This window comes from Eptesicus fuscus, chromosome 11, assembly GCF_027574615.1.
Source record: "Eptesicus fuscus isolate TK198812 chromosome 11, DD_ASM_mEF_20220401, whole genome shotgun sequence".
NCBI classification, from domain to species: domain Eukaryota; kingdom Metazoa; phylum Chordata; class Mammalia; order Chiroptera; family Vespertilionidae; genus Eptesicus; species Eptesicus fuscus.
In genome coordinates, this window is record NC_072483.1 from 29,739,104 (window position 1) to 29,760,392 (window position 21,289).

Genomic DNA, 21,289 nt, shown 5'->3' on the forward strand with positions numbered 1-21,289 from the left:
CAAAATAGACTCGCCCAGGCCGTGGTATTTTGTGGAAGAGCCACACTCAAGGGGCCAAAGAGCCGCATGTGGCTCTCGAGCCGCAGTTTGCCGACCACGGGGCTAGGCTTACATGAAAAAAAAAACCCCTAGTAAATATTAGTGATATCATATTGGTTTGCAAAGACTGAGGTAATTGGCCTGGGCCAGGCTGGAGTATCCCAAGGACATTGTCATGAACTTGGTTTAGTATCAGACCCCAATTTGTCCTTGTTATGATGTAGAAATAGTATATATTTCAAGCCAAGACAGTCAAGAAGCCCAAACAAGATTGGAAGAAATACATTGTTGAGAAAAGCACTTATCAAAGCTCATAGCTCCCATGCATGCTAGGGCTAGAGTTTGCAGAGGGGGCTCATCAAAGGCACAGACCGGTGGAGGCTGAAGTTATGAACAGGAAGGAGTGCCAAGCAGTGAGCAGGACAGATGGGAGCGTGGGCAACAAGCCCAGATCAGGACTCAAGAGATGGGACAGGCAGAAGCCAAGGCTGGGTCTCAGACAGCAACCAGCATCGCTCCTAGTTGGCGTCATTATCCTGAAAGGGGGTCTGTCCAGTTAGGTGTGGCTGCCAGCCTATTTCTTAAATGTTTGCGCCTGCTAGTAGGTTGAGCTAGGCTGCACTTTCTCCATCATGCGCCCTTCACACTGCCCCCGGTGAGCATGCTCTCCCTTCCTGGAAAACAGGGGAGAGTTCACCTGGGCATCATGTTGAGACTGGCATCTCTGAGTTCCCATGTTCCTCGTGTTTTCCTTCTGGCTCCAGGGCCCCTGTCCAGATGGCCATCTGTTCTTTGCTTCTGTGGCCTACAGACAGCTGAGATGACTTGGGAGTCTCTACTGAACAGCTTCACTTTCAAATAAAAAATGGAGAAGCAATTTAAATTTTTACTTAGGTCACTCAGAAAAGTCTAAGGAGAGAGAGGTAATATCACATGACACACAGGCAAACTTCCTGACATTCCTTTTTAGCCACCTATTGTATTGCCAAGGGGCCTCTCATCCCAACAGCTTTCAAGCGCTCGCTCTCTCTCTCTCTCTCTCTCTCTCCTCTCTCTCTCCCTCTCTCTCCCTCCCTCTCTCCTTCCTCCTCTCTTCTTCTCTCCCTCTCTCTTTCCCTCTCTCCCTCTCTCCCTCCCTCCAGCTTCCTCAAAGAGCTAGTGATGGCTCTTCTTGCTTCTACTGCTTCTACTTCCTTGTAGGGAAAGTTAAGAAGGCTCTGTTGTGTGATCCTATCACACCCCTAGAGGGGAGAGGCAGAGGTAGGTTAAGTTTTATTCAGCCTCTTTCATGCAGCCATGCTCAAGTGTATAACAGGCAGCTTGGAGGCTGGTGCCTGCCTCGTTATCATCCTGAACCACTGCAATGACTCTGAAAATGATCACGTCTCGGAGACAGTCATGCAGGCTTTCTCCATGTTGTGGTTACTTTCAAAGTATATACACACTTGAAAGTATATTCCATCTCCAGTTAAAACTTTGCAACACAATCAATGGCTATCTTACAAACGGTTGATGTTAAGTCTGAAATAATGTCATGGTCCACCTCTGGAAATGGCAGTTCTACATGGTACTGGATGTTTCCTGCTGCCCTCCACGTCTTCATGGCTCCCTTTTCTTCCCTGTCCTGGGCCCCAAGAAGCTCACCTTGGTTGACTGAATCAGCAGGTGACCTTGCCTGCTGGATTGCTACCAATGATGAGCAACAGCAGATTTGAGAGGGAGGACGAGCGCAAAGGTGGGTATGGATTCATTTTCTGTGCTGCCTGCTCACCGCAGCTGGTACCTCTGCTTCCAAAGCCACAGCTCACGGCAGGTGGCCCTCTCTACCTATAGAGTTCTCTGGCGCACTCTGTCTCTCTCTTTCCTCCCTCTCGCTCTTTCTTCCTGTAACCTCTCTTTTACTGCTTTGGGTGTACAGGTGACAAGGGTGCCTCCCTGTTAGACCCCAGACATAGCACTATCCTTGTGGTTTCTGGTTTCCCAACACATCCTGTACACATTACCTTTATCAAGTCCATCTTTTTCCTGTCAAGACCCTGCCTCTAACACCCTCCTAATACATAAACAGCAAACAAATCAAAACAAGAAAAGGGCAAGAAAAGATGAGAACAATCTAAGAACCCTTATTTGGAGAAGGTATTGCCAGCAGATCAACACGAGAAAAAAAGTTTAGTTCCTATTTTGCTTACATCTTCATTCATTAAAAGAGAAAAAGGATTACTTTGTTTTGAATTTAGCCATGGGTACAGAATGGATCAGAAGCTGGCAGCCAATGGTTCCACACATGCACACCTCGCTGCTCTCTGTCCCGGGTCCCCATAGGGCCACAGCTGCTGCTCCGGCTTTCTGCGCAGGGGGAGTCCTGCCTGCCCGTGGTATTGTGAGGTCCTCCCTGTAGCCATCACGTGAGCCTCAGCTCCAAGGGCGTTAGCCTCCCTGGCCCAATCCTTAGAGATGTCTGTGTGTGCCCATCCCTTCACACCCCCGCCCCATAGTGTCTCATCAGAGACTCTCTTCCACACTAAACAGAGACTCTCTACTTCCCACTGTTTCTCGGTTATACAGAAGGCATTTTATTTATAAGCTCCCATCCCCCTGGAACTACATTGCGTCTTACATACTTCAGGCCAATGGTTCACATGTATGTTCTATCTGTATTTTTTTTTTAGCTTTGTTATTGAGGGCAGAGATTACATCTTTGATCTCTCTACCTCCGCATTCTCTCTTTTACACATTTGGTTTAGGGGCACCTACTATGAGCCAGGTGCTGTGCTAAGGCATACCACCTGAGAAAAACAGTTCCAGCCTGAACTTTCATGGCCCTTATAGACTGTAGTCCAGTGGTCGGCAAATTCATTAGTCAACAGAGCCAAATATCAACAGTACAACGATTGAAATTTCTTTTGAGAGCCAAATTTTTTAAACTTAAACTTCTTCTAACGCCGCTTGTTCAAAATAGACTCGCCCAGGCCGTGGTATTTTGTGGAAGAGCCACACTTCAAGGGGCCAAAGAGCCTCATGTGGCTCGCGAGCCGCAGTTTGCCGACCACTGGACTGGGAGAAAAATCAGAAGCAAACAAGCATGCCAGCAAACATATCATTGCAAACCTTGATGCATACTCTAAAGGAATGCTGTACAATGTTGTAAGAACATGTAATGGGATGTTTAATCCACTCTGAGGGGTCAAGAAAGGCTTCCAAGAGGTGGTGACACATGAGCTAAAATATAAAAATGAGCAGAGGTCAGGTACATCAGTGATTCTGAAGCGGGCTGACGTCGCCCCCACAGGACGTGGGCAATGTCTAGAGACATCTTGCAGACATTTTCGGTTGTCAGACCTGGGGTGGGGTTGCTGCTGGTATCTACTGGATGGACAAGGGATGCTGCTAAACACCCCAAGATACACTGGAAAGCCCCCACCACAAAAAACCATCTGGCCCAAAATGTCAGTTGTGGCAACGGTGAGAAACCCGATCCAGGTCACTGATTCCAACCAGAGAGAACGTGTGCAAGCACCTCTCTCACACGGAGCCGGGCACGGAGAAGGCGTCCGAGTCTACATGGAGCCTCTAGTTTACACCGGTTTGCGCACCACCTCTCTTTGTCCTTGTTGTCATTACTTCTGTTGGGTAAAATTCTGTTTTACAAGCAGGGGTAGGAATGAATATGACAAAACCTTTCTTCTTTCCCCCAAAAGTGTATGTGTACCTGGAGGCTCGGTCCAGGCAAGACAGCAAAATAACAGTTGATGGGTGGGAGGATTTTTCTTTCCCTCTAGACTGCTTGAAAATAGAAAATGACCTCTTCACCGTGACTGGTGATCTGACTCCCTAAAAGTGGGCATTTGTTATTGGGGTCCCCATATGGTGACCTAGGTTGAGCTGAAATGGAAATGATGGGTGTTTTTTTTTTAGGAACTAAGTAGAATAAGAAATAGGAAAAAAGGGCGAAAGGGAACTAGGACTTCTCAAGTACTTTCTAAAGTCGAGGTCTGTGGGTTCATTAGTCATTCATTTAACTACTATGCATTGGGTCAATATGCGGTCGTGGAACAATAAAAGGCTCAGGATCTAGTGAGGCGACAGGTGCGCAAACAAACAGTGGTGACGCGATATGAATAATGCCCCAATGGAGTTAATTTTGCATGAGGTGCTCAGAGAAGGCCGGCATCGATGATGCCGAAGGTGGGGGGACAGGAGGGCAGCCGCATCAGAGCGTCTTCACAGAGAAGGGACTGATAGAGATGAGGCTTCAAGTAGAATATGAGGATACTGAGCAGAAACTCCAGGGGATACCATGAACAGGCAAGCTGTAAAAGAGCATGGCCGGCTTGGAGTGCAGGGGGCGTGATAGGACTAAAGGACGGGGACATGGGGGCTTGGGGCGATGGGGGAGGTGGCAGAGGGTGAGGTCATGGAGGGGTGTAAGCCATGCTAAGGAAGCAAAGGAAAGGCACAAACAGAACTGCACCCCCAGAATGACCACTCTGATACCACTGTGGAGACTGGAGAGGAAGAGGGAAGACTGGGCAGGAATGTCTAGTTAGGAGACCACTGGTGTTAGGAGACCAGTAAGCATCTGCTCATGGAGAAGTAGTGCCACAGTTAAAAGCGGTTAGTGGGTGGGCCACAGACATGAAAAGGCCATCACAGCTACAAGGAATTCATTTCATCTTTATTTTAATTTTGCAAATAATCCATTATTAACAACAACCAAAAAGTTAAGCATAAAATAAAAGCCAACAGATCCTCTGAGACAATGCCAGTTATTCATATATTCACCCTTAATTAATTTAAAAAATGTTTCACCTGATGAAGTGGGAATTCCTTTCAATCTGAGGAGGGCAGTGGATGCTGGGCCCCACCCCAGGACTGAGTTTAATTCTTCAGGAATCAGTGGAGCTGGGAAGAATGTCCCTAATGTGGGCCTGAGAGGGGGGAGTCGTGAGAACAAGACATTTGGAAAGGTGGCCCCAATGTTCAGGCCAGAAGATAAACCGGTCAATCTACAGGGGAAGGGAAATTGGAAGCCTATGCTTAACATCTGAACCTGTAGCAAGTTAATTTAATAAGGTGAGGTATAAGTGTGTAGCCCATACCAGTTACCGAACGTGTATATAGCTGGTGTACCTGATTATATTACATTGTGTGAAAGAGGCAGCTGACTTCACCCGGGAAGCCATGGGAATGCCCGGCGAAAGACCTCCTGCATCTGATGCAGTTGGCACATGCAAACCCCTTAGCCTAATGCTCAAGGCCCTCCATCGTTGGGCCCCAATCTACTAGTAAAAATACCTTATTCTTGTATAGCTTCCTATGGTTATTAAACCCAAGTTTCATGCTCCATGCCTGGTTGACTTTGTGTGAGAAATTAGGTGACCCTTCCATAAAAATTAAACAGAAGGTACATTGGCTAGGAATCACTGAACTTCTCTACAGTATGTGTCTGCCCTCAGCTCTGGAATAAACAGGGTAAGCCAGGGAGAGAGGAGAGTGTTGGAAATGATTTCTTTTTCGAAGACCATGTTCTTGGGGCTTTTCACCTTTATCACTTCATTCATTCATTCACTTACTCATTCACTCAAATATTCAGTAATGCCTACTGTGCCTTTCTACTTCCTGCTAAGGAAGGCCTTGTACTAAATGCTATGAGGATTCAAAGATGAGGAAATATCTGCCCTTAGTGCCCACGATCTGGAAGAGGAGACAAGACATGGACACAGCTAACTATGGTACAACATAGAAAGGGGTAGTTATCTTAAGCAAAATGTACAAAAACAAAAAAAAAAAGTTATGGGGAAAGAAACTGTGGAGAGATTACTTCTGGCTGATGGACTTGGAGTATGGCAGAGAAAGCTTTAGGGCAAAATACAGCCTTAGTAGAACGTAGAAGGGGGCGATAGGTTCATGAGCAAAGACATGAAGGGGGAAAGGACAGGATGCGTGCCAGGATCAGGAACCTGAAGGATAAAACATGGTGAGTGGGAAGATCTAGGATGCAGTCGACAAAGCTTTCAGTCCTGGTCCTGCCTACAAATGACTACTTGGTCAAAATACTCAGCTTCTCCCGTTCTCGGTTTTCTGTTGGAGCAAACGGCAAAATATCTACCTGCAACCCCACAAGGTTATTGTGGATGTAAAAGTATAGCAAATTGTGTGAAAATTCTGTATATACTACAAAAAGCTATACAATAGATTACTTATTTTTAGTCATATAACCCAATTAAAAAGTAGGCAAAGAACCTGAATAAACATACCTTCAAAGAAGCTATGTAATATGTAAATGATCAACAATCTAGTGCAAACCATAATGACATATCACATCAAGCCCATAAGGATGACTGTTATTAAACACACACACACACACACACACACACACACACACACACACACACACACACATACACAAATGGAAAGTAAAAAATGGTTGGTGAGAATATGAAGAAATTGGAACAATTGATCATTGTTGGTAGGAATGTAAAACAGCACAGCCACCCATAGAAAACAGTATGGAGATTCCATAGCCTAGCAGTGGAAGTAATACAAGTGTTTATTGACAGATAAGTGGATAAACAAAATGTGGTATGTACGTATAATGGAATATTATTCAGCCTTCAAAAGGAAGAAAATCCTGACATATGCTATAAAATGGATGAACCTTGAGGACATTATGCTAAGTGAAATAAGCCATTCACAATAGGACAAATACTTTATGATTCCATATATGAGGTACTCAGAGTAATCAAATTCATAGAAACAACAGTAGAATAGTGGTTGCCACAGGCTGGGGGGAAGGAGACACGTGGCGTGTTCAATGAATATAGTTTCGGTTTGTAAGGTAAAAAAAAAGTCCTGGAGATTAGTTTTACAATGTGAATATACTCAACAATACTGAACTGTCCACTAAACAATGGTTAAGATGATAAACTTTTTTATTATGTGTATTTTCACAATAAAAATAAAAACAAAATCATAGAACTTGATGAAATCCAAGAAATTTCAGGCTGTTAATTTTTCTGATTGACTTCTCTGTCCAGGTAGATAGTAAAAGTTGGTGACTAATATTCTTACTAATTTAGTTAATTGAGTAATATCTGAATAGCTCTCTACTCAGTAGCACTTAACTCATCACCAATACCAGGTATAGGACAGAAAAGGAAAGGTATGTTTATGTCCTGTGAGAGATGGGAGGGAACGTCTTAAACTTTGCGAATTTTAATAAAATGCAAGGTGAGCACTGCAAAGAACATGGGTCAATGACATGGGCTTTTAAAGATTGTTATAGGAGTAAATGTGGGCAAAGGCCCTTTCTTGCTCCCATTCCATGCTCATCCATTAGGTTAGGCATAGAAAGCATTCAGTAGTCATGTATTAAGTGAGTTAAAAGTGCCTGGTAAGCCCTGGCCAGCTTGGCTCAGTGGATAGAGCGTCGGCCTGCTGACTCAAGGGTCCCATCCCAGGTTCGATTCCGGCCAGGGGCACATGCCTGGGTTGTGGGCTTGGTCCCCAGTGTAGGTCATCTCTCATCATTGATGTTTCTATCTCTCTCTCCTTCTCCCTTCCTCTCTGAAATCAATAAAGAAATTTTTTTTTTAAGTGCCTGGTAAAGGATATTCTGTAAGTGTTCGCTCTCCCCCTCCTCTCCTCGCTCTCTGCAGCTCCTTCTCTCATCTTCCTTCTGTGGAATACTACCATAAAGGCTGATGCTTTCTGCTCAAGAAGAAAGGTTTTCTGTCCTAAGAAGCCCGTATGCCTTAATTCTATATCATAATTCTCATTTTTTCATAAGTGTTCAGAAAAAAAATAAAAAACACTTTTGTTATTCAAAGGCCACCTAAATATGGGTTATGGTAATAATAAAACCAATGTTTTAGTCTATACAAATTGCTTAATTTTTAAAAATCTTTCTAGTAGTTTCTTTAAAGGATAATCATGATAAAAATAAATATATTCTGAATAAGAAGGAAATTTGCCCTGGCCAGTGTAACCAAGTGGCTAGAGCATGGGCCCGTACACAGAGGGATCTCTATGAATCCGTTGGATTCCTAGTCAGGGGCATCTACCTGGGTTGCAGGTTAGATTCCCCCACACCAGTTGGGGTGCATGTGGGAGACAACCAATCAATGTGTCTCTTTCACATCAGTTTCTCTCTCTCTCTCTCTCTCTCTCTCTCTCTCTCTCTCTCTCTCACAACAATAAGAAGAAGAAAATTTGAGAAGCTAGTAGTTTAATTTAAAACACTAACCTATATTACATGCTATGTTTTTACATGTTTATATTTTACCATTCAGGCTAACTTTGATTATAATCAAACAGACAAGTTTGGCAGCCATTTAATTCTGACTCTAGATAATACGGCTATCTTAGAAAAAAGTAGTTGAATTTTTTAAGGCCAAAAAAATCACTTATTCTAGATGCTAAAAACTTACTTATCTTGAAGCATTATGGAAGATTAATATATTTTAATTTGTATAATTTTAGAAGTAAAACGAGCTTTACAGATAACCCCCTCACTTTACCATGAGGACAATGAGACTGAAGAGGTCCAGAGGTGGATATGAGCCTCCTGACTCTTGGGGTCCTTCAAACAATATTGCTTCACTCGTGTTCAATGAAACAGTCCACAACAGAAATAAACAAAGCCGGACTACCAGTAAATAGATGGAAAACGGGGACAGAGGCCAGAGAAAAGGGATGACCGTGAACACTGGAGCCTCATTATTTCCAAAGGCCACTGGTGAGACATCAAGACAAAAGCTGCTCCAATCCCAGGTTTGCTGAAGGGATTTTAAATGTAGGACCTTTTAGTTGATGGAGCCAAACTTGAACAATTGCAGGCTCGGTATAAGATCTCTGCCTCTCTTCTCTTGGCTCCTGAAGACCTCCCTCAATTAATCATGATTGTAGGAAATCCGGTGGCATGAACTGTGTATTACAAGTAAAGGGGCACAGGCAATACAGTGAGACCTCATACTGTTTGTGAGCATGGCTTGAGGCAGGATTTTCTTTCTTCAATTTTCCTCATAACCCTCCAACTATTCTACCTACCCCTGCCCATACCTAGAGGGAAAAAAAGGGAATAAGATAGGACAAAGGAAAGAGACAAGAGAATGAAGGGGATACACGAGGAGAGGAAGAGGAAGGTAAAAATTAGAGAAAAGATGAGGGTGAAAAGAGAATCGGTGGGATAAAGCTGTATAAAACAGTCTGATGCAGAATCACCTGGCATATTTGTTAAAAGTATATTTCTGGGCCACATTCCAGATCAGCCATGTTGGAATCTATGGGAATAGCATCATTTAAACCTAAATGAAAAGCTTTTTGATAAAATAATTACTCTCCTTTTTAAAATTTGATTTCAGATTTTACTTTGATTCCAGATTTGCAAATTCCTTTGCTTCTTTAAAAAAAAAATGTATCCATTTATTTGCCTGAAAAGCTTTCCCTTTTTATTCTACACAACTGTTGATAGCCTTACAGGAAGTACTTTCACACCTTCCATCAAAAGGCTGTGCTGTAGTGAGAGAGCAGGATAATGTCACATGTGTTCTCTTCTGCCTGAAGCACTGGCCACGTGGGTGCAGGAAAATCCTGCACAGCAGGCGGTGCGCCCTTGTCTTTTCCTCCACGTCCATTTGTGATGACGTTTTCTATATCGCAGATCCTGTGCTCAGTGGGTTTTGCTCATTGACACTTGGCTAAAGTCAGAACAGGCCTGCCATGTTAGTGGTCTCATTGGGAGCCCTATCACATGCTGTCTTCAGGGCCACACCTGTTTCCACTGTGTCTCTGGTCAAATGTCTGCTTGGCAGAGCACGCTGTGCTAAATGGCCTTGTGCAGGTGTCTGTGCCGGAGTGCACATGGGGAGCCAGGTATTCGATGACGTATCCCCATCAAGCAGTTCCTGCACGGACGGTGGCTGCAGTTCGAAGCCTGCACGTTGCCTGGTGTATCAGTCATGGCCATATTAAGAATCCATATTGAAAAGGGCCTGCTGTGTCGTGATCATGTTGTCTAACCACACTGAACAGTGCCTACCGGGTAAGTGATCACGTTGTGTATCCATAGCTAGCTGGGCCTGCTGTGATGGTGATCACATTGTATGTAATTGTGCTGCCACCCTGGGAATTTATTGCTATAGATCAGGCAGCAGGGCAATGGAGAACTCAGTGATTGTGCCTGCTCCGGGAAGTTCGCTGTACTGCTGAGAACGCATGAGCTTCTAGGGTGGGAAACACATATTTGGTTTGGGGATGGAGATAAATTCTTAATTCTAAGTATTTTGGGGCTATTCCCTTTTTTATTACTATTTCATATAATGCCAAATTACTCCTAATTATGGTAAGGTGATTCTAAAAGTGATAAAAATCTGTATAAAGAATATAATAAAAATACCAAATAAAATCAAGCTTGAATACTCTCTCATTCAAACAGAATGTCTTCAGAGCTGTTCACAAATTTGTAAAACTAATATAGAATAAATAGGTTGTCAGAAAACAGTGTTGAACAGCGTATTTATTGTTCTTTTTGAGCTAAACTCTTGTCTAAAGAAAATTCTCATCTCTCAGGAGTCAGAAAAGGTTGGTAAACCAAGTCTTATGTTTCAATGTTCTCTTCTTAATTAAATTATATCAATAGATAATAAAGAAAAAGGTCAGTAAGTGATGGGCCTGGCTTAGTAAACATGCTAATATATACACATCCAAATCAGTGTGACCCTTCAACGTGGAGATTTGGGCAAGTTTACTGTATTCTTGGGACCCTTCTTTTGGAAAGGCCTTCAGATATAATTTACAAATCATGTGAGCAAACCAGAGTCATTACCTCCTTCCTATCCGACCAGAAAAATAAAAATAAAAATAAAAAATCTACTCAAATGGCTCACTCGCTTTAGTTACCAGGTTTGACTCTGAGAGATGTCTGGCCCTTTAGGGTGGCTATGTGCTGACAGATTTGTTGAAAACAATCAGACATACATTATTTTTAAACATCACTTGTAAATTCCTTTGGAGAGCCTACCAGTATGTTATATTAAAACTCTTGCTAATAATCTTTACAATCTCATTGGTGAATGTGGTAGCAGTATTTTACAGGTAAACAAACTCAGACAGAAACTAGCACATGGATCATGGTGGGATATTTCATGGGTAAGGAGCCCATCGCTTGCTGATTTTGAATAGAAGCTAACCATGTTGGTGTTCAGACAGAAATTGGAATTTTTAAAAATTAGCTTTAGAATTTTCTAAAATAAGAAGAGAATGAAAGGAAGGGAGGGAGGAAATGAGGGTAAGAGAAAAGAAGAAGGAAAGGCAAATGTGAGTATTAAGGTCATGGGATTCACCTTATCATAGTCATTGAAGAGAAATTTTGGAAAATGAAAAAAATCAGAATTTTCAGAGTCTAATTAAATGTTTTGATATAAGTGTGTCCATTCTTAATAAAGATAAGATCTTCACACCTAATGTTATCTCTTTAGCAGGGCCCAATGGCCATGAGGATCTGAATAAAGTTCCACTCCACGCCTGAGAACCAAATAGGGCCAGAAAATAGGTGTGATTGGGAGCGAGGGGAGGGAGGAATGTTCCATTTAGTTCTAAATTAAAGTGTTTAAAATAAACCATAAACCAGAGTAGAAACTCAAGGCTTCATCTTCTATGTGCTATGGTTCTAATTTTATCTAATTTTAATCACCTCAAACTATGTAAATAAAAAGACAGAGGGAGGGGAACAGAAAGAGTAGTCTTCATGTTGATTGGGCCTCTATTTGCCAGGCCCTGTTAGCCAAGTTGTGTCGTATTAACTGTTAGTTCTCATAAGGAGGCTATGAAACAGTCACAGAGGTTAAACAATGTTTCAGGGGTCATAGAACACGTGGAGGCAAGCTTTGTCTTTCTTCAAAGCCCAACTGTGCTCCATTATCTGACTTCAATTTTTTTAAATGAGTTTTTTAAACCATCTCTCTAGAATTATTGTTATTATTTAACCTTTACAGAGGGGTTTGTGGAGTGAGAAGTAAGGATTTCTCTTCACCACTATCCCTTTCCCTGCAATCCCATTTCCCTCATTAGAGGGAACAGTTCGATACAATGTTCCAGACTTGTCACTGTGTCTAAAATAGGATTCAAATGTTTTCTTTGGTTAGCCACTCAGGCACGTTTTTAAGCAGCTGGAGCTGTTGCAAACATACACATTTGAAACATACTAGTTAGGCCATTTCATCTCCATGAAATAGAGAAGTAGTAGAAGAAAGGACTAAGAAACTCAGTAGGGCTTGCAAGCAGCAAGCTCCAGACCAAGCTATAATTGCCTCCAAACTTTATAGAGGCCATCAATGTGATGGAGAAAATTAGCCTTCAAACCAACACCCATTCTAGAATCCCTTTTGTCCATGTTAAATTATCCTAAAATGGCAGGTCTGGGTCATCTGTGGGCATGGGCCTGGGCACCAGCCTTGCAGGGGAATGCCATGCTGGGAAGGACTGCTGGCGTGGGTAAGTGTGGAAGATGGAAGGCTTGGTACAAAGACATCCCCTGCATGGCTTTGAGTAGGAGGAGCTGATATCTTCCTGTAAAAGAAGATACTCTGAAGCTCAGTTTTTTTGTTTTTCAAAATTACCTTTGATACAGCCTGCTGAACTATAAAGCTGTTTATAGCAAGGAGCGGTTATAGATGGAGCTGCTCTCCAAGTAAAGGCACAGTGTAGGCACTGGAAGTGGAGTTGGAACTGGAACCTATTGCTACCAACCATAGGACAACCTCATGTGGATGCAGTGCAAGAACACCCCTGCCCCCACCCCTGCAACTGTCATCTATCCTGAGAGAGCAATGTACACCTTGTTTATGCAAAGGCCAACTTACCTCTTGGCCCTGCCAGTAGATAAACCCTTAGCTCGCTGCAAGAGCAGGAGGGACAGCTTTCCATTCAGGCACTGGTCCTTGTAAAGCTCCTTTCTTTCCAGAAAAGGAAGTTAACTCTGTCCTCCACAACACAGTCATTTAAGGCATATGGGTCTGCCCTTAATTGGGCACTTAGAAGAACCACTCTTCAGGCAATTGAAATAGAGCACAATTTTGAGCTCTCAGCCACACAGTTTAGCAGGTGACAGTTGAGAGAAAAACATTATTCAGGGAGGATTTCTTGGAGGCCATTCCCACTCCCCGATCTGCATGGGGTGGGGCTCACAGCCTCAGACATCCAGGTCATTGTAACCCTTGCAGAATTGTTTGTGCTGGATTGCAGAGGATGCCATCAGCTTGCAAAGAGGGCCACTGTAAGAAACAGCTCTGGGCTGCCCCTTGTGGGTCTATTATAAGGAGACTGTTGAGATGTCCGTCGTACCACCTAGGTGCTCTGTTTATGAACTCTTGGATGTTCCCATTAGAACCAGGAACAGTTGTAAATCTCCTGAGCAATCATTTTATTTAATGGACATTGTGAAGCTGACGAGTCATATTTTCATGACTAGGATATTTCACCTTGCTAGGAAAGTTAGAGCTATCCTAGCACATTTGAGCTACTCTCAAAAGTCACCTAAAAGTCTTTCTGAAACAAGGTGAGCGGTGTGCGTGAAGCAGTAAATATCCAGGTAATCAGTGTATTTTATCTCTGTGGTTTCTGTCTCTTCCTCTGCCAGAGTTCCCTTTAGTGGCTGACGAAAGACAAGTAGACCTGTCTTCTAATTTGGAGACGTACAGGTGCTTTCCTTCTGCCTCCTGACAAGTCACTCTGGAGTTTAGGGCTCTCAATATGCTAATACCATACCTCTTAGGAAACAGGCCAGCTTGTTCTTGGGATAACAAAGATAAGATCAATAAGGCTTCCACTTGCATATCCCATTCCCAAACCTGTGTTTATAAACATTAGTCCTTTGGTGGTGGAAGAGATTTTTTTAAAAATTGGTGAGGGGAGAGACATTTAGAATAGCAACTTAAGGTTCCTAAAAATGGACTCCTCTCAGCTAACACTTAAGACCCCCCCCTCCCCCCGTCCCCCGAGCTCGGGGCTCGGAGCCTGCTACAGTTGTCTGAGATGTGCCAGCACACCAGCGAGGCTATCCTGTCTTCACAGGAAGAGAGAAACCACCTTCCACGTTACCTTTCAGAGATGCTTGAGAAGAAAAGGATGCCTGGTGGAGGAGGCCAGGGCAGGCACCTGAGAAGAGATGTTTCAGGAGCCCTCAGCCCACAGAAGTGCGCCTGTAGCACCAAAGCCCCAGGGTCTCCACTCCACCTCTCTGCTGAAGATAATCTGCAAGGTCCAGCCAATTCCTTGACTGTAACGGTGGCTTCAGACGAATGGCAGCTGTGCTGAACTTAGAGAAGGGTGGAATTTCTCAAGGGCAAGGTAGCTGGATTGGAAAGGACCCTATTTTATTTCCCGTGGCCTTGCTTCAACAATCGTGTTTCTCTGTTTCAAACTCGGCACTTTATTAAAATAAGTAGGATCATATTTATCCACTTGATGGAAGCTGGTGCCTCTCAGAAATTCAAAGTCCCAAAATTAAACCTATGTAACCCGCTTGCTGTTTGGACACAGATAATTGTCCTAGTCAGATTTATTAGCTCTGTCACAGAGCTTTACCTGTTCCCGGCATCCTCAGTCCAAAAGCCTGAGTGAGCGGCGTCAATCTATTCCACGTTTGAGCCATTGGGTGTGTTTTCTGGTCAGGGTCGGGCAACAAATGAGACAGGCTATTGGTGTGATTTGAAATTGAGTGTTGTGGACCATCTGGAGCTGTGTGTTTTCAAATCTGTTTCCTTCAATTACATCTGTCTCGTTCTTCCTTGGTTAATAAAATACAGAGCTTTGGGGCTGATTATTTTTGAGCCTCTCTGGGTCCTTTGTGGAACTGGGAAGTAAATCGTCAGCTTATACACAAGGTGGCACCCTGTGATTCCAACCAGGGCTGAGAGAAGCCGTGCTGCTGAGAGGCTGAGCCACAGCCACAATTTTTGTTCAGCATTTGGTTTTCTCACTGTTGCAAATGTAAAGGTGGAAGTAGTTTTCGGCATGTCACCTTTGAGGCGGTCTCCGTCCCAATGTCTCAAAGATCCAGAGTTGCCTCAGTCCAGGGCACTGGAACCAGGAGGCTGATTCTGGTCAATTGTATTGAATGCAGACCCCACATTCAGATTACAGATGAAAACAATGAAGCTTTATTGGTACCGGGCTCATTCCTGGGAACACTGGGGGAGAGGTGGGGATGCAGTTCACATACCAACCCAATTAACATTCAATTGGGTTTGCTGAAATAGAGAGCCAATTAGAAAGAACGTGACGTTTACAAAACTCTGAAATGGTTGAATAGCAACTGTGTTGACTAGCTCTAAGGTTCTTTCAAAAAGTAATTTGTTCATTATTTGGAAGCTGCCTGTCCTGATGGTAGTATGGGGAAGTGGAAACTGGAATATAAACTCAATTCTTATCGTTATTTGACTTTTATTCTAACTTAAACTACATTTAGACAGTGATTTTATTTTTGATATGGCTGTAAAACTATTTCTAATTCTTGGATGTGTATTTATGACACTTGCTTGGCTAAATGCATGTCTTTTTTTTTTTTTTTAAATGGTTCCAGAACATATTTGCAGTGGACTGATTTCAGAATACGTGTACTTAGTGCATTGTACATGGACATTAAAATAGGCTCTCAGGCTGCACAATCATTTGAAACAGGTTTTGATAAAGACATTTTATAACAGGATCTACTTCAAAAGTTGAAAAGCTATTTTCTGCTTTTAGCCCTAACAAGTATATATGGGTATTCAGCAAATAGAGTAGAAGTAAACTTCATGACAAAGAATATTTGTATACAAATAAAAGCTACTTTCCAAATGTGGAAAGAGGCCTTCTGGTTTGGGTACTGAATTGGAAGCCAAGAAAACACAGGCTGTGTCTCACTTTGAAAAGCATGCTGTGGTACCTGCCTCAAACTGTTTTATTCCCAGCTCTACAATCATTGCCTATAGAGCAGGAGGAAAACGTTACATGCTCAAAGAAAAGAACAACAAAACAACAACTACCATAGCAAAAAAACCTGTTTATGTAATAAAATTTCAGATTTTAAGAAGTTTCTTTGAATTGCTTTAATTGGTTCTAAAATTCCTACGCTCAAGGTAGGAAGGTGGAGAGCAGGGTGCGCCATAAGAGCAAATACTGGCAGCAATGGTTAGGACAGGTGACGGGCCAATAAGGTCTGATGAGCTCTAAGCTGGAATGAAGTGGGGGTATCAGAGTCTCCTGAGGGGGTTTATCCGTCAACAGATATATATGAGGTGTCTGCTCCGTGTGAGGCACAGAACTAGGGCTACAGGATTAACAGAGCAGGTGTGGCTCCTGCCCTCATTGAGGGCATTGCATCTTTAGGCTCTGGGTCATGCACTCCATTAGCCACTGGACTGCAAGGTGGCACTGCAGAGGAAACAGGAGTTTGGGGGCCAGGCTAGACCTGGTTTTGAACCCAGTTCTGCGAGTTAGTCGTGTTGAAATGTGGCAAATTATCTGTCTTAGCTTCATTTTCCTCATTAGTAAAGTTATAATAGTTCTCCATAGGGTTGTAATGAGAATTAAGTGGAATTTAATATGTATATGTATATGTTACCACTATGGTGGCTGGTATATTACAAATACTCACTATTTCCTTTCTTGATAGAAAGTAACAATAAATATAGGGCATAGAGAAAGGCTATCCTTTCTGAGCCTGAGAAGTGCTGGGCACCCAGATGGAAGCTCTGGATGACTCATTTCTTCAGCCACCTTCAGGCCTGAACAGGGCTGACCCCTCACAGCAACATCTTGTCCTTCCTCGCAGAGAACTGGAACTGCTCCAGAGGGTAGCAGTCAGAGCCGGACATGCCCATCAGCCTGAGGAAGGTGTTGCTTACAAGAAGTGAGTCACAGCATCTCCATTGTTTCCAAAAACAAAGTGGATGGAAAACACTCAAGCCCAGCTAAACAACTCGAAGTCTCGCTGCACCAAGCGGGTTAGACTATGCCAGTGGTCGGCAAACTCATTAGTCAACAGAGCCAAATATCAACAGTACAACGATTGAAATTTCTTTTGAGAGCCAGATTTTTTAAACTTAAACTTCTTCTAATGCCACTTCTTCAAAATAGACTCGCCCAGGCCGTGGTATTTTGTGGAAGAGCCACACTCAAGGGGCCAAAGAGCCGCATGTGGCTCGCGAGCCGCAGTTTGCCGACCACGGGACTAGGTAGACACTTTTGCCTTCAAGGAGGGAGATGGAGAGAAAAGGCAGGAGGAAAAAAAGGAGAGGAGAAGAAGTGGATGAGAAGGAGGCGTTAACGGAGGAAGTTGGTTTTTGTTGTGTTTTTTTTTTTAAACAGAAATGACTGTAGGAATCAACTGTACACACCTCTGGACTTCAGCACACCATCTCCTTTTCTCTGAACGAGGCAGAGTATTTATCAACTATTAGAATATGGTAAAATGTGTTACACGCTTCCTAGGGGTTTTGTAAGAAAACTGGAATGCTTAAAGACTAACCAAGAAACTTGGCAAAACGAGGCTGGTGTCAACAATAGCTGGTATAGTCGAGCCAACTTGATTTCCCTTCCTCTTCAGAACTTTCTCTAATCAGTTCAGGCTAACGCAAAGCCTCCTCTCTCTGAACTCACAGGCAATCATTGCCGGTACAACTCATTCGGTAATTAATCATGTCCTCCTGCCTTGCGTTATCTCCCGTATAGTTTTCTCCACGTATTTACACTGTTGCTGTTGTCTTGTGGTTTGTTCGTTGCTTTGCTGCCACTTATCTTTCCAGTTGCCCGGTTCTTCCACCGTGGACGGCTCTTCCTGTTGATCCATCTTTCCAACGACCTGTCATCCCACAAGCGTGGAAGCTCCACGCGGGCAGGAACTTTATCTCCAAGCTCGTTTCGTCTGTCACCGTCGCTAAGACTGTCCACATAGCTGCCACTTGGGAAATCTTGCTGCCTTAGTTTAAACTTGATCTTCAACTCTAAAGGACTCTACTATTTTTGAAATCAGGGGAATATCTACCGTCCACTAAATAACTCTTAACTAGTTTGGGTGACAGGCTCAAGTGCACTTGTTGCATCTGGCAGCCGCAAGCATTAACCCTCGCAGCTGCCATTGCATCCTCCCCGCCCAGGTGAGGACGAGCAACGCCGCCTGCCCTCGGAGAGGGCTTTCGGTCTGCACTCGAGAGGGGCTGCGGGGACGGAGGCAGGGGCTGCGGGAGCGTTTGAGCGGCGGCAGGCTCGGCAGGTCTGCGCCCCGCGGGCACAGCCGGGGAGGACCTTCCGCTGCTCCCGGGGACAAGCGAATGGGAGGCTGCAAATTAGCCGGCGCTCGGGACGCCTGGAGACAGCGCTCCACGAGTCAATGAGCAGGTCTGCAAGGATACAGGCTGTAGGAAGAGTGCGATACATTGTAGCATATTCTCATCGTTGTTACATAAGTATACAAGCAAGGGTGTAAGTACAGGCTGGGTGGCGGCGGTGACAGCCCCGGCTGTCACCTTCCTTTCCCGCTCGCAGACTTCAGCGCGCTCGCTCATTTCCGCGCGCTCGGCGGGGTTTTGCCCGGCGCCTTCCCCCGGGCGCCCGGCGAGCGGGAGTCGCGGCCGCGGAGGCAGAGGCGCACGCTCCGGGCGCGGGGACCTGGCGCACCTGGCACCTGCCGCCGGCGGGAGCGCGGGCCGCCCCAGCGGAGGGCCGCCCCGCGGAGGGCCGCCGCCGCCCCTCGCCCCCCGGCGCCCGAGGCGGAGCACGCTCCCGCGGGCCGGCCGCGCCGCGGAGCGAGTGGGTGGGCAGGCGAGGGAGGGGAAGGGAGAGGAAGGAGGGAGGGAGGGCGGACGGGGCGCGTCCCCGCGGCGGGGGCGCGCTCTCGCGCGGGCTGCCGGGATCGCTCGCCGCCTCTGTGGTAATGTCCGCCATGTTGGCCATGGCGCAGGGAGCGGATCGGGCGGGCGAGCGGCGGATCTAGTGTTTGGAAGCGGCCGCGGGCGGCGGGGGGCTGTTTTCGGGCGGGTGGGCGCCCATGCTGTGGCCGGGGGCAGTGCGGAGGAGGAGGAGGAGCGGGCCGGCCGCGCTGCACTGAGGAAGGAGGTGGAGGAGGCGGCGGGAGTCCTCCCCCCCTCCCCACCCGCCCCGCCGCCGCCGCCCGGGCTGTTCCTGTGAGGCGGGGAGACAATGAGTAAACTCTCCTTCCGAGCGCGGGCGCTGGACGCCGCCAAACCGCTGCCTATCTACCGCGGCAAGGACATGCCTGATCTCAACGACTGCGTCTCCATCAACCGGGCCGTGCCCCAGATGCCCACCGGGATGGAGAAGGAGGAGGAATCGGTAGGGACTCAAGTGTTTATTACCCCCCCCCTTCCCTCCTCCCCCCTCCCCTTTGTCAGTCGGGCCTCGCCATTCACAGCGCGCTTTACGCTCGCTGGAGGGCGCCGCTGCCGCTCCAACGCATGAGACCGTACGCCGGAGGAGTAGCGTAAACCCTCTCGGCCGGCGCAGCGCCCGCCCGGGGCCGCCATGTTGTTGCGTCCCAGTGTTGTGATTAGCTCGCTGCGCCTCTTACGCTGCCGTAAGGGGGCCTTGCCGTAAGCGGCGGCTGGGAATGGCGCAGGGAATGTTCTGGCCGCACTTGGCGTAGGGCCTCTGTTTACCTTTTTTTTTCCCACCCCTCCCCCCTACCCGCGACACTGGGTTAACTAATGGGGCAGGGATCCTTTGGCTGGGAGAGCTTTGTTTTTCACTTTTAAGTTTAGTTTTGCATTGGGTTATCTCTGAAATGGCTTAGGAAAGTAAAGCGCTTTCAAAACAAACGTCTTCCTCCCAGCAAGGTAATCCTCGTTCCCCGGCCCCCGTGGGGGGGTGCAGCGGGACGAGGCGGTGCGGCGCTGCGACGGGGGAGGGTTGGAGGCCGCGACTACCCGGCGGGTTGTAGCGGTAGAGAGTCGGGGGGGGACCTGCGAGCTCTGCCTGCCTCGCTCGGTCGGCGCCCGCTTGGTGCGCAGCCTTAGGAAGGACCCGGGGACGTGCAGCCGCGAGCCGCCGGCTGTGTGCTGTCCCAGGGCCGCCTCCCCGAGAATTGTCATCGGAGGGGTGGGGAGGCTTTTAGGAGTCGACCTAGTGCATCTAAATTGACAGTTGCATTTTTTTTGTTACATTTGGTTACATTTTTTTTGGCTCATTTAGGCTGAAGTGCTGCTTTTTCTCCCTGATGGGTTAAATTTTGCATACGGTTGGATTTCATCTGGTTTGACAGTGTTTATGACACCGGAGCGGTGTTACTTGCATGCGAAGTTGATAGTAACTGCACCCTCAAGAATTTCTTCAATGAACCTGCAGTCCCGCCTTATTGTCAGCCCCGGGAGTTCGTGGATTGGTTCTCTTGCTTCTGTGACTGTCAAAAGAAGGCGCGAGGTTTCTGTGATTGGTTTTCTCGTTTGACTTTTAATATTGCAGGAAATGCTTTTATGCCTTTGATTGGTTGCTCGATTCTGACCTCATTATATTACCCTGCCATTACTTTCTGCAGTGATTTAATCACGTTTCTCTGTGGTGTTTGATTACTTGAAAAATTTTACACTTTCAGTAGAAAATGAATATGGCCGCACTATCAGGACGAACATTCAACTTCTTTTAAGTACCGGTAAAGAAGATGAAAGCCCAACATTTATGCTGGAAGTTTAGAATGAAGGCAAATGTGAAAAGTCTTTTGGTTTGAATAAAACTTATTTCTAACTTAGCTCAGTGTTCCATGAAAAAGATAATTAAAATAAGAAAGTTAAAGTATGTACAGGAATTAATTGAATTGAACTTTAAATAACACAACGTTGGATTCCACAAATCTTAAGTTTCTGTTAATGTTATTTTGTGGGTTTTGACCCCAGAAGAAAGGTGGCTTCTGAGCCTTAAAGTACAGTTGTGAGAATGTGAGACAGAGTTTATTCTTGTTTTATTTATTATTGTATTTTTTTTCCCATACGAACGACTGCAGATCTTTGCCCCACCCGGTATTGTATGTAACTACTTGGATCCTATTATTTTGGTTTGGGAAAAACTTGAATCAAAAACTAGAATGAATAATAAGCCTGTGGAAGATATGTTACTGTTTGTAAACAGTGATCAGCATTATATTTAGTTCCTGCTTTAGGTCCTTAGTTTGCCACATGTGTCTTGGTACTTTATCTGAAAATAGGGGGAAAAACTTGCAGTTATTTATTTTAATGATATATGAAAAATAAATGCTTAATTA

The 21,289-nt window shown here is 45.3% G+C and overlaps 1 protein-coding gene across 3 annotated transcripts in view; it reads left to right on the plus strand.

Moving 5' to 3' along the window:
• The first annotated feature begins 18,908 nt into the window (after positions 1-18,908).
• Positions 18,909-21,289, plus strand: part of EPC2 (enhancer of polycomb homolog 2) — a 526,369-nt gene continuing 523,988 nt past the window's right edge. For 2 of the 3 annotated variants that reach the window (XM_008138703.3, XM_028141258.2), the window contains exon 1: positions 18,909-19,371. In XM_008138703.3, coding sequence (XP_008136925.1) covers positions 19,219-19,371 — 153 coding nt within the window. In that variant the 5' untranslated portion in view covers positions 18,909-19,218. The remainder of the gene's footprint in view (positions 19,372-21,289) is intronic. The other variant, XM_054722910.1, reaches the window with a different exon arrangement.